The sequence below is a fragment of the Diabrotica virgifera genome, chromosome 10 (genome assembly GCF_917563875.1).
Source record: "Diabrotica virgifera virgifera chromosome 10, PGI_DIABVI_V3a".
In the NCBI taxonomy this organism is placed as follows: domain Eukaryota; kingdom Metazoa; phylum Arthropoda; class Insecta; order Coleoptera; family Chrysomelidae; genus Diabrotica; species Diabrotica virgifera.
This window is the reverse complement of record NC_065452.1, coordinates 2159742-2177262: the sequence shown is the minus strand read 5'-3', so window position 1 is coordinate 2177262 and position 17521 is coordinate 2159742. Positions and strand designations below refer to the sequence as shown.

The window sequence follows — 17521 nt, the reverse complement described above, 5'->3', positions numbered from 1 at the left end:
TGGTTTTATCGTTACGAATGAAGGGTATGTTTTTTACATATAAAGTATTGGAGAATCAAAAAATTGCACTAAAATAGCAATTCCACCAGTGGCGTAGAATTTGGGAAGGGTCAACCATTCACGTTCCCTCGTCGTACGCCTCTGGTAGTATAAAGAAACGTTTGTTTAACATAATTTAGTAGATTGTACAATACCAGCACCACTTACCAAATTTCGTGTTTTTGTCCCATGCCTGTCAGGAAATATTCAAAAATAAATAAAATAAAAGTTTAACTTTGACACCCTGGATTTCGGTTATTATCAACTTTTGTACTAAGGTAAGTTAGCTTAAATCTACCTATTTTAATCTCAGGAATCTAAGGTTAAGCTATTACCCATTCTTTACCAAACACCCTGTATATAGCCGATCTGCAGAAATCCCGAGGACCTGTATAAAAGTCAAATAACATATCAAAACACTTTGATGAACCTTTGTTCCATGGATTTATCGCCAGTGAAAATGAAGACTATAGAGAGAGGTAGTATGAAGGAGATAATTATCTGATCAGCGTACCTCCCACATAATGATTCTGAACAACCATCACTAAGGCAGTTGGAACAGCTAGTAAGATATTGTAGGAACATGGACTGCAATTGGTTATTGGCTGTGATGCAACTGCGCACCATCTGACTTGGGCAGTAAAACACTAATCAACTTTAGCCAGACGAGCCATGAGATTACAAAAAGCATCTGTGACTGGAAAAAGCCTTGATCCGAAGGTAACATAACTCTAGGAAAATATACCCGGTCAAATAAATGGCACTATGTATATTGCACAGGCATATTATGCTAATAGGGCGGAAGTACTACTGAAAATAAGGAGGAATCAGCTTAGTCATATCAAGCTTTCTGGACATGCGCCAGTCAACGGACACTTGCCTACATTAGGACTATTTTATAGAGACTTTTCAGGGTGCCAGGATTCTGGAGAATATTAGGAAATGGAAGCTCTACAATAAGCCAACTGGCTGTAGTACTGGTTTACAACAGCCAACTTCCATGGAAAAAACGATTAGAAGTCCAGCATTCATTCAGTGATGTATCTGCAAAATGTTGGGTGGTATGAATAAAAACGGAGTATAAACTCCTGAGTATGAGCATAAAGTATAAGTTTATACTCTTTTCGTATGAATAAAAGTAATTTGATGTGATGAGTTTCTGCTCACAGTACATAAGAATAGATACTCTCTATTTAATTTTTAAACTTGCCAGAGTTTTGGAACATTTTCTACCGACACCCGAACTTTAGATTGAACTATCGGAAACCGTTGTTTAGTTATCTAAAACATCTTTTGATTATTACACGCTCCTTTGTAAATAATTTGTTATAAGCAAGTTATGCAGGAGTATCCGGATTTCTAAAGTAAAGTTCATTAACCACGATGCTATGCCATAACCTTCATCTTCTAAAATTATTGCATTTGTTATAATATCCTAAACTCATTTTTAGTAAGGTTACAAATTTGTGAGTTGCTCCATATCCGTGAATCTTGGACAGATCCTGGCCATGATGCGTCTACGCTTGCATCTCATCTGCATTGCAAGTGGCTCGAACGTTGATACTGTGATATCCTTTGTGATTTTCGTTACCATGAAGAGCTGGTTTTTTTATTTTTATGTGGGCACAAACGATCACGTACACGGAAAAGTGTACCTTGTTTGCCATCTTCCTTTAGGATCTATTATATCCTTTGGAGTGTGAAAGAATTTTATCCAACTTGCGCATTTTTGTATTATCTAGTCAGCAACTTGCGTCACAACCTTACGACACAGTACTTTGATGAACACCAATATCTTATCCCACTCCTGTTTAAACCCCCGGATCACTGACATATCTTAAAAATATTTTCATTTTATCAAAGTTACATACACCTCCACCACTTGTTTCTTTCGATTCTTTACTCAAAAAGTTCTTTGAAAGCCACTCAACATTTTCATTATTTAATCGATATAATACTTTACAAGTCATAATTAAAACATGTTAATTATAAGAAAAAATGTTAACGATAAAAATTATAAATGCGATGTTTTGTATTTCGACTTTTACTCACCTCAAGTTAGGGCAAAAATTATTACTGCTAATTCAGATCGCGTTTGTTGCCCACTTTTTCTGATGTTATCTTCATCTTATACGGGACACGGATTCGGAATACCTTGTATTGGGGGCTCCATTGGATCGAGTTCATCATTTAAATATTTTGCTACGTTGTGTAACATATATAACAATTTTTGGGACATTTTCTGTCGACACCCGAACTTTATATTGAAGCATCGGAAATCGTTGTTTTAGTTGTCCAAAACATCTTTCAATTATTACACGCTCCTTTGTAAATAATTTGTTATAAGCAAGCTCTGCAGGAGTATACGGATTTCTAAAGGGCACCAGTAACCACGGTGCTACGCTATATTTTTCATCCTAAAATTATTCCATTTGAAAATAAAATAAAAATTTTATTTTTAATTCAGTTGCAATGCGAAGGCAAAACAATCTTACTTTTCAATTAGAATACGGAGCGCAGTCCAGTCCTCTGAATCGCGATTTCCGGCTCTTATTGGAGCCTCATCGGAGAGAACGTAGGCTTGTTCTATATACCCCAATTGATCAGTACCGAGAGGTTTTCCCACCCATTGCAACTGAAGTGAAAATATTAGGTGACGAGCGTCATCTGGCAATTAAAAGATGAAGTTTTCGATTCTAAATGCATTATTAATAATATTTAAAAAATATTAAAATATTACTAAAAGATTTTTAAATTGAAAACTTATTGGTCCATTTCCTTGGTAACACCTCCAAGGCTTCTAAAATTTGCAAGCCAAATGGATGCTGAAGCGAAGAAGACAAGAGGGAATTCAAAAATTTTCGTGAATTGTAAGTCTAGCCGGCATATTACATAATAGGCTGTTTCCAAATTATAACTATTACATTGAAGAAAAAGAGCTGTTTTCAACAAGACCAAGTTTGTAAAAATCGATTTTGCAGAACCGGACTTGCAGCGATTTTTTCATAACAAGGTTCCCACTCACCCCCACCTCTTATTTTCACAGGTAGACTTAAACTTGTGAAATAAAATATGCACAGAATTGTATGAAGAATACGATGATTGGATTTCCAGTGCCCTTTCATTAGGCAAATTTTGTAAAATTTCGATTTTTTAATTTTTGATATTCAATTACGCCCTCTAGCGGTGGACTTACAATTATGAAAATAATTTCCAGGCTTTTCTCGGGTCAACTTTTGTTATAAAATTTTTTTCCCAAATCTGTAGTATAAACGACTCCTGAGATATGTCCTAGAGCCATTCTTATTGGGACACCCGGTACATAAGAGTATAGTATGTTTCAAGTTATTTTAGCAAACCGTATCTTAATCATATTATCAAGTCATTTGTACTTAAGTAGTAACGTTAAATTTCGAGTACTGACTGAACATACTGAATAGCAGGTATAATGATTAAAAGTACAATAGATTAAAATTTATTAATTTCTACCTGGACCGAAAACTTAACCACACCATTCAAATACAAATGACTTTGTAATAAGCTTAAAATTAAGGTTTTATAAAATATTTCGAAAGGTACTATACCTACTCAAGCCGAGTATCTACTTATGTTTTTTATTCATACGACATGGAATATTTACTCCAAAATTTGGAGTATAAACTCAATTCTAATTTTTATTCATACGAGCCAGTATCCAATGATCATTGTGTATTTTCAGATTAACAACTGTTTCTTTTTCTACAGGTCAAATAAAGAAATTCATGATGTTAAAGAACAATATGACATCGAAATTAACAAATTGAGAGCATTCATAAGACGATTGGAAATAAAGGTTAGTTCTCTAGAAGTATCACTCCAACAGAAGACAGAAGAATGTGAACAGCTTTCAGCGCTTTGCGACGAAGTAACTGGCAAAAATGTGTAACAAAATCAATGTAAAGATTCATTTGTTTTACTTAATTGAAATAACCTAGTCACAGCTGATGATTTTTAACCTCTCCGGACATAATACAGTCGAACCCGCTTATTGGAATAGCCGTCGTGCCAAGAAAAGTATTCCTGTAACAGGGATATTCGAATAACCGATCATATAAGCATAGTAAAAACGTTTTGGGACCTCAAATTTTTATTCCTTAAACCGGGATATTCCTTTAACCGGCATTCTAATAAGCGGGTTCGACTGTATGTTGAATTTTCTGTTGTATGGAATATCTATATGGAAAATGATTATTAATTGCATAATACAAGTGTAAAATATTAGTGTCTGGCATCACATCAAGTGCAATTAACTTGTTTACTGTGAGTTCGATACACTATCTTTTCTAAAGCCATGCATTAAATAGGAATTTTTTATTAGGGTTACAGTAACATACATATTGGTAACATCATATTTTACGATAAATAGGTTATGTCACTGCAAACCCTGAAGTATCTACAGCTATGCTGGTTGTAATCAAAGAAGGCAAGAACTGATGTCATTGAAGTTATTACAATTGTTTCCTTTGTTACAACTCAAAAATGAATAATACACTCTTAACTGGTTTTTGTACAAAAAACTAGGAATTCGAATTCAAATCACCGCTTAGGCATATAAATACATTATATATTGTTAGATTACTCGATCATTTGTCTTCCATATCCTACAATTTGATCTTTGGTTGTGCCGACTGTATTCAATATTTCTTGAAAATTATTTAACTTCCTTTGGGTCTTGTCCCTCCAAAGCTACGCAACAGCGACGCGATGGCAACACGATTTTGATAGGGCACAAGCAGGCGACATGGAGGTGTCCCATCAAAGCGACGTGTTTTCTACATCTCTACTACATATTCAGTTCAGTGAACAATATCGCCAAGTTCATCTTTTTGATATTGAGAGAGTCCGTACTCCCTACTACACCTTACTATTTTACTCATGAGTCTTTGCAGGTCTTGTAAACTCTTGCCTGCCAAGGTAAAACAGTATATATGAAAAAAATCGATTTTTGAATTTGCCGCCAAAACTGGGTAATTTTTTCCGCTCTTTCTTATGCAATTTTTAGTTTATTTCTATTTCATTTAGTTTTCAAAATGTGACACTGGTAAAACAGTATATGAGTACGTGTACTTGCGTCTCTGCTATGGTAAAACAGTATATTCGACAAACTCTACAAAGACAGAATAGTATACATCATCATACACTGCTTATCCCTGGTATTATGTTATATCTATTTTTTGAAACTCTACTGGTAAAACAGGATATATGTGGTATATGCTGTTATACGGTAACATATTTCATAAAAACATTATCCCAATTACAATGGTTAAATAGTATAAACATTTCATATACTCTTTTACCATAGTATGACCAATGGGAATTTTTATCTCCCCCGACGGTATATACGTATAAAGTCTTTTATATACTCTTTGGGTATACTGGAAAAATGGTAAAACAGTATATGTCATTTTACAAGCACATTTGAAAAAACTATACATATTTGCTGTTATAATAATTATTATAATAACATGCTTTTTTTATATTCCAAATTTCACTTGTCTAACTTTATAAATGACAAAACGGCACAACAAAAGAACAAAAAGTCATTTATCTCAAAACTCACTTTTTTCACATATACTGTTTTACCTTTGCAGGCAAGAACTATCGGCTATTATTACTGTATCATCTGCATATCTGATGTTGTTAACTAAGATTCCATTTACTCTTATGCCGACTGTTTCATCTTCCAGAGTTTCTCACATTACGTCGTAAGAATAAGCGTTAAATAATAGAGGTGATAGTATGCAGCCTTGCCTGACTCCTCTCTTTATTTCCATTTCTTCAGATGTTTCTTTTTCAACTATTACTATTGCTTGCTGATTGTAATAGAGGTGTGTTATATTAGTCTTAAATCTCTTTCATCTGTTTTTAGTTTTCAGAATTTCCATGAGTCGATCATGTTTTACTTTATCAAACGCTTTATTGTAGTCTATAAAACAGACGTAAAGAGGACGGTTAACATCCAAACATCTCTGTGTCAGCACGTTGAAGGAGAATAATGCCTCTCTGGTACCCATACCATTGCGGAACCCATATTGAGTGTCACTAATATCCAGCTCCAGTTTAGAGAGTATTCTGGCGTGGATAATTTTCAGCAGAATTTTCAAGGTATGTGACATTAAGCTTATGGTTCGGTAGTCACTGCATTCTTTGGCAAACACACAAGTGCTGATGTCAACATTTCTCTAGGGATGATTCCCGTAGTATAGATAGCGTTGAACAGTTCCACTATTATGTCCAGGTTTTTCTTGTTGACCAACTTTATCAGCTCTCTAGGTAATTCATCTGGACCAGCAGATTTATTGGTTTTCATAGAGTTTATTGCCTGACTAACCTCTGATTTGGTTATCTCTGGGCCCACATCTCCGGTTTGGCTATGTACGGATGTACAAGTTTAAGAAAAGGAAATGGTGGGTGCATCTTTTTACTGCAAGAAACTCAAAAACAGAATGTTTGTTGCTGCTAAAGAACTCGACAGATATCCAGTGAAATTTAAATTGTTATTTTACCGGATGTCAAAAGAACTGTGTTTCGACCTGGTTGAAAAAGTCGGACCTCACGTCCAAAAGAAAGATACAAATTTCCGAAAAAGTGTGAGTGTTGAATAAAAGCTGTTAATAACTCTCAGGTAAACAAATAATGATTAATTTTAGTGCTGTAAACATATATTGTTTATAGCATCTACTAATTTTTTTATTATATTCCTCTTCATGTTGTGTTATGATTACTCATTTCGTTAATTTTCGATACGATACACCGCACACTCGGCTTGAATGTCGCTTTAAAAACTGACCTGTCGATTCGCTCGGCAACAAGATACCGCTTCATGATACAATAAATTTAGGAGATATGACACCAAAGTGTTTCAAATTCTTTCGGTTCTGCGCATGACGTCAATACGTGACTAGTTAGCGGCGCCAATTTTAAATAACCTATGGATAACATAAAAAGTGGAAACATTCTGGTAACAAAATTACGGATCATTTATGTTAAATTTCTTTTTACGAAACGTAGTGATAAAGTAATGGATATAAACTTTTGTGAATTATGGATTTATTGAAGATAAAATAGGCAAATGTGCACTTAAAATAGTGATGTTTTCATTAAAATTATTATCACACTAACGTAATTATGACATTTACTAAATACAATGAGAAAAACCTTATTAATACCTACTAAATTTCAATACTTTCCGTTATTAAAAATGTTTTTCGCATCTACATCAGTCCTGTCTTTCAGAGGATGTAGAATCTTATTTTCGTTAGAGGTTTGGTCATCACATCTGTAACTTGTTCTGAAGTGGAAATTTGTGTGAAGACTTTTTAGTTTGATCACAATTTCTTAGGTTATATCTTCCTGTTTCCGTATCTACCGATTCTTTAATGGTCATCTTCACCATTCTGTGAGATTATTTCAGTATCGATCTCATTTTGTTCTAATTGAGAAATACTAGCTATATAATGATGGTCATTTTTAGAATTATTTTCTATAAGGAGGCATTGTAGAGGCAATTGAACTCATTTCTGACAACCAGTTTTTCCAAATGTTTAACCTGTTATATAAATAGCAGAAACAAACACAACAAATGACGAAACATGTCGGGATCGTCACGTATTGACGTCACTTGACATTTGACAGGAGCTGCGTGGTGTCATATCTTCGGTTTCATTATATCATGATACCGCTTGGGTGTCGCATTGGTGGGAGCATAGTGTATATAAACGATAAGTTCAACAATAAAGATACATCGCGACGACATCGTATCTCCGTCGCGTAGCTTTGATGGGACAAGGGCCTAATCTTTTTGCACACCATTACTGTCTAGTTACATAGTATTTTAACCCTCTTCAGCCCAATGTATCTCACAAGATACATGACTTTATAATTGATTTTTTAAATATTGGGGGATTTTTCAATAGTTCAAACTTTGGTTGTCACAATCGGCTGTTCTTTCTCTATACAGTTGGTTATCTTTGTTTGATTTAAACGGTTTCAAAATATTAAGTTATGTTGATTTAGTTTCTTGTTCCGTGAGTGTGCGCGTTTTTCAAGCCATCAACACAAGCGGTTAATTCAGTTTACCTACTGTTACTATTCTAGTAATTTTTTTTTATAAAAACCAATTAAATTGACTTATTGTTATGTTATTTAAGTTTAATTATTCACAAGTTTTAGGTACTAATACTTTCTGGTTTATTTGCAATATACTTTTATAAAATGTATCTTTGGGCAGCATATGTGGGAGGAGGGGGGGAGGGCGGAAATAATTTTAAATAAGATTTTTGCTTAATTGGGCCCTAAAGCAATAGAATGCTAAAAGGAAATTATCATGCTTTGCGGATTTCTTCTCTTGGGCAAAAGAGGGTTAACATTTCAAAGCATAAGTCGTTTTTAAACATTCTAACATGCCATTCACTTTATAACATTTCAAACATTTTTTTGAGTTGATTTCAGCAAAACTGCAGTAATCGCTTTATTTTACAAACTTACTGATAACAAAATGTGGATATAAATAAATACTTTATTTTCTTTTAGACAAACATAGTCTGTATATAATTAGTCAATTAGGTAAATAAAACAAACAAATAAACAAACTAACAACAAAAATAGTAGAATTTAGAATTGAAGAAATTCTTCAACTGAACAAAAAATGTTTGCAATCAAAAAGCTTGTCATGATCTTACACAATTTTATATGCATTGGTAACCTATTAAAGAGTCTTTGTCCTGTTATAATAGGGACGATGAATTTTTTGCTGATGAAACGCGATGAAACTATGCGATTCTATATATTAGCTATTTTGATTGTCATTTAGCCCAGTGAATTTGAAATATGTCAAATCGCCGTTGATAATGTCTGCCACAGTTTGAAACGTCACGCCAGCAAGCAATTATTCTAGGCCCGACCTATAAACCCATAAAACGCTATAATAATACTGTTAATCGGCTTTAAAATGAATTTATTAACACGACAATATTACAATAAACTAAAAAGGGTAGTTCCATAGGATGGCTGTATACCATATAGTTAAAAAACTCGAACATGAAGTAAAAACCACTTTTATGTAATTGTATATTTATTAAAAATTTTAAAAATTCAATGGATTGAACAAAATGTGTCAAATTCAGAACGTTTTCGGACCTATCAGTCCATCATCAGTGAATTCAAGTACTTGCTACATATTTGAAGTATTTGAATTCACTGATGATGGACTGATAGGTCCGAAAACGTTCTGAATTGGATACATTCTGTTCAATCCATTGGGATTTTTAAAATTTTTAATAAATATACCAATTACATAGAAGTGGTTTTTACTTCATGTTAGAGTTTTTTAATATTACAATACTTTCACACACAATGACAATTTTAAACTTCAAATGCTCAATTACAACTGTTGTAGAAACGTCAACACCATATGCTTTTATACATTTTCTGACGTTCTAGACTTCACTAGACATTTCTGTGTGGGATCAATCTTACAGAACTGTCGTAACAATACAGTAATGTTGTTAAAAGGGACAACTGTTTTATAGACTAAGAGCCGCTATAGGTGAAATTTTTTAATCATTTTAGGCACGATGGGACCCTATAACTTAAATAGTAGAACCTAAAAGAAAACGTTTGAACACTGTGCCGTCACTTTTCAGTGGCACATGCGTCGACAGTGGCGCATCAAACTTTCCACTTATGGACGGGATAAATAAATTAAAAGTTAACAAGAACTTACTAACAGAATTAAATTTTTTTATTTTTTTTAAGTTCTATGTGATTAACACATAGGATTCATCGTGATTTTAACCCACCACCCCCTTCCCCCTGCCCCCACCATCAAAAACTTCATTTTTCGTTTTTATTTTTTTTTGGTGGGATGCAATCAATTTTAAAATTTCAAAAAATTCACACGCATAGTTGAGGCTTTTATAAAACATGCCTATTTTTATAGACCCATAGGTAGAGTGTACATAACCTCAAAAAATTAAAAGAATTTTTTTTTTTTTCAAAAAAGCGTATAACTTTTTTTGAGGAATAGCTGCAGGTCTAATTTTTTCTTAATCTCGTGTGTTTTATGAAACACTATATTTATATTTTTTTCAGATTTTTCCGTTAGGCTTCCCACCTTAAAAAATCCGAAAAACTGTTTTTTGGGGGTTTTGGGGATTTTTCCTATTTTATAGACTTCATAATATATCAAATCAATTTTGTTTTTATAGATTATATGTAACTTGAAGTAACTGAGTCCTTTAGAATATTTAAAAATCAGAAAAACACGTTCAAACCCCCCAAAACCCCCTTAAAAACAGTTTTTTGGATTTTTGAAGGTGATCAGCATTACAGAAAAATCTGAAAAAAATCAGAAATATAGTGTTTGATAAAATATACAAGACTAAGAAAAAATTAGATCTGCAGCTGTCCCCAAAAAAAAGTTATATACTTTTTTCCAAAAAAAAAAAATTTAAACATTTTTTGAGGTTATGTACACTCAACCTACAGGTCTATAAAAAATAAACGTGTTTTATAAAAGCCTTAACTATGCGTGTGAATTTTTTGAAATTTAAAAATTGATTGCATCCCACCAAAACAAAAATAAAATCTAAAAATAAAGTTTTTGATGGTGGGGGCAGGGAGAAGGGGGTGGTGGGTTAAAATTACGATGAATCTTATGTCTTGATCACATAGAACTTAAAAAAAAATGAAAAAAATTAGATTCTGGCAATGAGGGAGGGTATTTTTTAATTTATGTATACCGTCCATAAGTGGAAAGTTTGATGCGCCACTGTAGACGCATGTGCCACTGAAAAGTGACGGCACAGTGCCCAAACGTTTTCTTTTAGGTTCTACTATTTAATTTACAGGGTCCCGTCGTGCCTAAAATGATTAAGAAATTTCACCTATAGCTCTTAGTCTACTATGCTGAGCTTTTAGAAATTTTTTTCAGGAAATTTTTCATTGTAGAAATGTAAAACAGATATTTGTTTCATTAGCTTTCAGATTTGATATTATTCTTGTATTAGAGTGTATTAAATTGATACTTTTTGCAAGCTGCAAGCTACGAGGACTGAATTTTAATTTGTACATTTACTCATAAAGGATGTCCTTAACGAACTAATATCTTGTATTCACTGAAATGTTTCCTATTTTTCCATATAGAAATCCTACACGCAGTATTCAATATACTTTTAATTTTATTAATATGTTACAACTTTTCTTAAGTTCAGTATTAATGTTGAACAGAGCTTTAAATAGCTTTAACTTAACCACATTAAGGCTGTTTGTTGTATTTAATATTTTACTATAACAAAATGGATCTAGTTCGACAACTTTCTGCTTCTTCTTTTATATTAAGCTCTTAAATCTTAGCAAGTAATATCTATAGTAATTTATTTATAGAAAAATATAAAAAGCTTTACAACTCAGGCTACTTGGCCAAAAGTTAGATCTGATATTGTGTTTTGTATTATCTGTGTATTGATGTCTTGATAGTAGCTCAAAGATAAAGGAAACTACTTTTGATACAGTAAGATGAAGAGTCAATATTTATGGAGATCTTTTAAAAATTTACCAAAAAAAAACAAATTTGTTTAAGAACTCTTTTGAGAAGACTAATAATGCTGGATTGTAGTCAATTACTGAATAATATTACAACCAGCTGTGGGTCCTATATTTATCATATGATATATGACAGCTTATATAATATTCTGAATATACAAATACAAGCTAAAATTTTGTAGCTATGCTTTTTATTATATTATATATCTAGTGCTATGCAATGGAAAACAAATTCCACTTGCCCGCAAAAATAACCGGACACTAATGTACACTTCTCCAAGAAATTAACGCAAATTTCGTAAATGTCTTGTCCGATTTGAGTGATTTTTTTAATATGTGATAGCCTTATTCTTTAAGAATGTCGCTGTAATAATGTCGTTGCTAGACAGGTAAATTGACATTGTATACCGGGTGTACGAATCAAACTGATTTTTTTTTTTTCTCAAAGTTCGCAACAGACTTAGAATTGTTAATAGATGGCGCTTTAATTGGAAAAAACGATTTATTAGCGCCATCTATCAGAAATTTTAAAAAATGTTTCGAATAAATGTTGCTTAATTTTTTATGACGAATCCGAATCTGCGATAAAAAGTGGGGGTTGCTATTTAAGATTTTAAAGTTACCCCCACCCCACCTCCAGGGGGTGGTTTGGAGGGTCATGCTTGGTGTTATTCGATAGGTTGTCGAAAAAGATTAAAAATCTGTTTTTTGGTTTCTCATTTGGAAGTGTATGTCGTGAGATATTAGACCGTTTCTATAATTTACCTATGATATCAGGATAAATCGTTTTTTCCAATTATAGCGCCATCTATCCACAGTTCGAAAAAATGTCTTGAATAAAAGTTGCTTACTTTTACGTAACGAATTAAAATCTGCAAGAAAAACTGGGGGTTTCCATTTGAGATTTTAAAGTTACCCCCCACCCCACCTCCAGGGTGTGTAGTGGGGGTGTCATTGGATAGATTTTTAAAAATGATGGAACACGTATTTTTCAGTTTGTCGATCCGATGTTTAGTTCGCGAAATATTCGACCGTTCCGCTACTTTTGGGACACCCTATATAAGGGCACAAAAGAAAATGGAATTTGGCGAAGAAGGTACAACTTTGAACTATACGAAATATACCAGGATCCGGATATCATAACATTCATTAAAATAGGACGGCTGCGTTGGATGGGACATGTAGAAAGAATGGAAGAAGGCGAAATACCAAACAAAATATTCAAACAGATGCCAGTAGGAAAAAGAACAAGAGGAAGACCGAAGCTGAGATATTTAGAACAAATAGAAAATGATATAAAAACCTTAAAAATAAAAAACTGGAGAAAAAAAGCACGAAACAGATCAGAGTGGAGAAGAATCCTGGAACAGGCCAAGACCCAGAAAGGGCTGTCGAGCCAATGATGATGATGATGAACAACAAAAATTACGGACTTAATTGAAACTTTAAATAATAAATCTACTAATTTTCACAACAAACTAGACACTTTTTGAGTGTGAACAATTTCACATTTATCAAATTGTTAATTTCTCCTAGCCTACTTTAGGCTTGTTTATTAAATTAAGGTGGACCTTTTTTCCCTAATTCTTCTATAGGTCCACATTTCAAATGTGGACCTATAGAAGAATTATGAGGGATTCCTGGGTAGATAGAGTTACTAACAATGAAGTGCTGAGAAGAATAGGTAAAGAGAAGGAAGTTGAACTTACAATTAAAGAAAAAAAGCTACAGTATCTCGGACATGTGATGCGGGGCGAGAAGTATGGCATCCTACGACTCATAATGCAAGGAAATATAGATGGCAAAAGAAGCATTGGAAGAAGACGAATTTTATGGCTGAAGAACCTGAGAGAAGTGTTTGGATGCAGCTCAAAACAACTATTTAGAGCTACTGCTTCAAACATTAAAATAGCTATGATGATTGCCTACTTTCGTAGCGGAGATGGCACCTGAAGAAGAAAAAGATTAAATTAAGCAGAAAGTGAGGATATATTGATCAAAAACATGGCTAGTTGTTAAGGTACCTAACTTTTTTTATTATAATAATTTAAGCAAATGAATAAAAAACAAAATGTTAAGAAAGCCTGAGGCTATAGTTGGGTTTTAATTTCAGTATTTTATAAATCCTAGAATATTCCACAGGGTGATGCGAACATTAAGAAAAAAACACAATTTGATGACAGCCGGTATACAATGACAATTTACCTGACTAGCAACAACATTATTACAGCGACATTCTTAAAAAATAAGGTTATAACATATTAAAAAATCACTCAAATCGGACAGCAGATTTAGCAAATTTGCGTTAATTGTTTGGCGAAGTGTGCATTAGTGCCCGGTTATTTTTGCGGGCCAGTGTATTTACTGTGTTAGGCAGAAAGTTCTCGAATAGATTGATTTCTTTAATATGGTATAAAAAGCTCTCTGTTGAGAAAAGGAGAATTTTGTGGTCAGCTTGAGGCTACTGACCAATGTTTTTAGTATATTAAAGAGAAAGATATTTTTCACTTCATTTTTGTTCTAATTCCTATTTGTAGAATATTTACTATTCCTATTGCATTCTCATATAGTTCTAATTTTAAATTTTAGTGATACTAGAGTCCCTATATAATCATTAACATTAACTTGAGTCTATGGTAATAGTTATATAGGATATCTAGAAGAGGCTTTATTTATTAATATAGTGTTGGGATTATTTGTTAGATAAAGCACTGCGTTAATACATATATACATAAAAATAGGTTAACTTAAATAAGCAAAATGTTTTAACGTTAATTTAAAAAGTTATTCTTACGGAATTGTAAATTTAACTTGTTTAAAAATTAACTACATACCTTGAGTTTAAAAAAATGTATATTTCTATGACTTTTTCATTTTTGTTATTAAAATTATTTTAGTAATGTTCGTAGTTTTAGTTTACGCAGATGATACGCAAAATATTTTAGATACTACTAAAAAAATGCTTCCAATGGATATAAAAAGAATAGGAAGTGAACTTAGTTGGCAGATTAAAATCTTAATTACAAGGTATGTAACTGGATAAAATAAGGAAAGTAGAAGTTTAGTTCACCAATTATAACGTGGCCCATGACTCATGGGGAGGTTCCGCAACTAGAGGAACGGCCACTTTACCAAAGGTGAGTCTATGGTGGTTGGGGGGTTCATGGTTATTGGGTCTCATCAACCCCCGATGATGGGGTTGATTAAGTTGAACACTCTTTACCAGACATATATTTATTTGCCAATACTAGATATGCCAGTAACGAGTTGGTGAACAAAAGTCTATATTCTAACTACATTGAGGGTTAAAGAATGAATGATGAATAATGAATGATGTCTGCTTTACTTTCTCCGTATCTATAAATAAATCGTAATTGTTTTATTATGATTTCATACCTGCATGTGACCATGAAATACTAATAGTACAAAATTGCTGACTCCGTTGTTTTTCAAAACGAGTGGTCTACATTGCCGAAGCAATGTCACCTACTTTACGAAATCAAAACAATGCATGTAAATAATATTTGTTTGAGACTTTTAAGAATTAAATCGATATGGATTACTCTGATTTTTTGAATGCTAATATAAATCCTGTACAAGTCTTAGTTACAGAATACGAAAGTGAAGGAAAGAAAATAAACAATACAACCTCGGTAAGAAGTAAACAAATCATTTAAAAAAAGTCTCACCATCGCATCCTTTTAAAATATTGTCCAGGTGACTATGGTAAATTAAAGATTGTCGAGGCAGTGTGAACAAAGATGCTTAATTTTTCAATGTTCTATTTTCGCTAAACTGAATCGACGCATTCGCACTATTATACAGGGTGTAACAAAAATACAGGTCATAAATTAAATCACATATTCTGGCATCAAAAATAATTCGAATGAGCCTAACTTACCTTAGTACAAATATGCACATAAAAAAAGTTACAGCCCTTTGAAGTTATAAAATGAAAATCGATTTTTTCGAATATATCGAAAACTATTAGAGATTTTTTATTGAAAATGGACATGTGGCATTCTTATGGCAGGAACATATTAAAGAAAAATTATAGTGAAATTTGTGCTCCCCATAAAAATTTTATGGGGATTTTGTTCCCTTAAACCCCCCCAAACTTTTGGGTACGTCTCAATTAAATTATTATTGTGGCACCATTAGTTCAATTCAATTTTATTAAAACTTTTTTTGCCTCCTAGTATTTTTTCGATAAGGCAGTTTTTATCGAGTTGAGGCTTATTTTTCAATATGTTTACATACAAATTTTATGGGGGTTTTGTTCTCTTAAACCCCACAAATGTTTGTGTACGTTCCAATTAAAATATTACTGCGGTACCATTAGTTAAACACAGTACTTTTAAAATTTTTTGCCTCTTTGTATTTTTTCGAAAAGGTACCTTTTATCGAGATGTGACTTCTTTTTTAATATGGTTCAAAATATCCCTAAAAATGTAAATCATAAATAAATGTTCATATTATTACCAAGTCTCCATAATCGTACTTAACCATATACAAATATGTGGTGGATTTGACAAATATTCGAAATATCTCGATAAAAACTGACTTTTCGAAAAAGTACTAAGAGGCAAAAAAGTTTTAAAAACATTGTGTTTAACTGATGGTACTATAATAATAATTTAATTGGAACGTACACAAAAGTTTGGGGGGTTTAAGGGAACATAACCCCCATAAAATTTTTATGGGGTGTCCAAATTTCACAATAATTTTTTCTTAAGATACTACTGCCATAAGAATGCCACATGTCCATTTTCAATAAAAAATCTCCAATAGTTTTCGATACATTCGAAAAAATCGATTTTCATTTTGTAACTTAAAAGGACTATAACTTTTTTTTATGTGCACTTTTGTACTAAGGTAAGTTAGGTTCAATCAAATTATTTTTGGTCCCAGAATATGTGATTAAATTTATGACCTGTATTTTTGTTACACCCTGTATAGTAACTGTCTTTTGCACTTGTTATAAATTACTTTTTCTTTTAATAAAAGTAACTCAATGTAGATATATTGTAACGCATTGCTTTATAATGGATGGTTTCGTTTTTAATGTACGTCAAGTTCTTATGGACAAAATTCTAAATATATGTGCAATATTCCAATATTTAATATAAATAAAATAATGGGCAAAACGGCGCGTCGTATGAAAAAATGAGAAGATAGTTTTTTTATCGAAAATTGAACGAGGAATTCAAAAAGGATTGTTAATTTGAAATATGTCAGTGGCGTACTATCTTTTTTCTTTAAAAAGTTCAGACTATTACCCGTATACGCGCCAATGATAAATATAAAATTCTTAATCGTATGTTAAAAAATGCACAACAACTATCTCTTAAAACTCGCCAAATTTTATTACAATGTTGCCAGTAGTTTCGGCAAAATCGTAAAAAATGTGTAAAATTTTGTTTTCTTCAACGCCCTGTATATTGAAAATGGATGGGATTACAAAAATTTTTTATTAAGCAAACCCCAATTATTTTTCAGTTTTTTACCTATTCTAGTGACGGTATTACCTTTTTTGAAAAATATGTATAAAATTGTATCAAAAAACGAAAAAAAAACCGAAAAAATGTGGTTTTTTATTTTTAAAGGTGCGTTTCACCAATTTTAAAAATTTGAAAAAATTCAGGGTGAAACATTAGAAAATACACGTTATATATTTTTTTCGTAAAAACGAATGTCTTAGTTATTTTTTTATACTTATTTAAAATTTTAAAATCGTTCTAAAATTTAAATTTCCCGCCAAAAATAAAAAAAAAATTCGGACAGAACTTTTTAAAGCTTAAAACTTTTTTATTTAAAGTTTTTCGCTAGTTCTCGATGCGGCTTAGATAAAAAATAAAAACTTAAAAAGCCTAATTAGGCTCTAGGTGGGTCACATGAC

General features: G+C 32.4%; 1 protein-coding gene across 3 annotated transcripts in view; it reads left to right on the top strand.

Annotated features, from left to right (window-relative positions):
* Positions 1 to 14522, top strand: part of LOC114334600 (early endosome antigen 1) — a 107485-nt gene extending 92963 nt beyond the window's left edge. For all 3 annotated transcript variants that reach the window (XM_028284675.2, XM_028284677.2, XM_028284674.2), the window contains exon 7: positions 3784 to 14522. In XM_028284675.2, coding sequence (XP_028140476.2) covers positions 3784 to 3964 — 181 coding nt within the window. In that variant the 3' untranslated portion in view covers positions 3965 to 14522. The remainder of the gene's footprint in view (positions 1 to 3783) is intronic.
* Positions 14523 to 17521: the final 2999 nt, after the last annotated feature.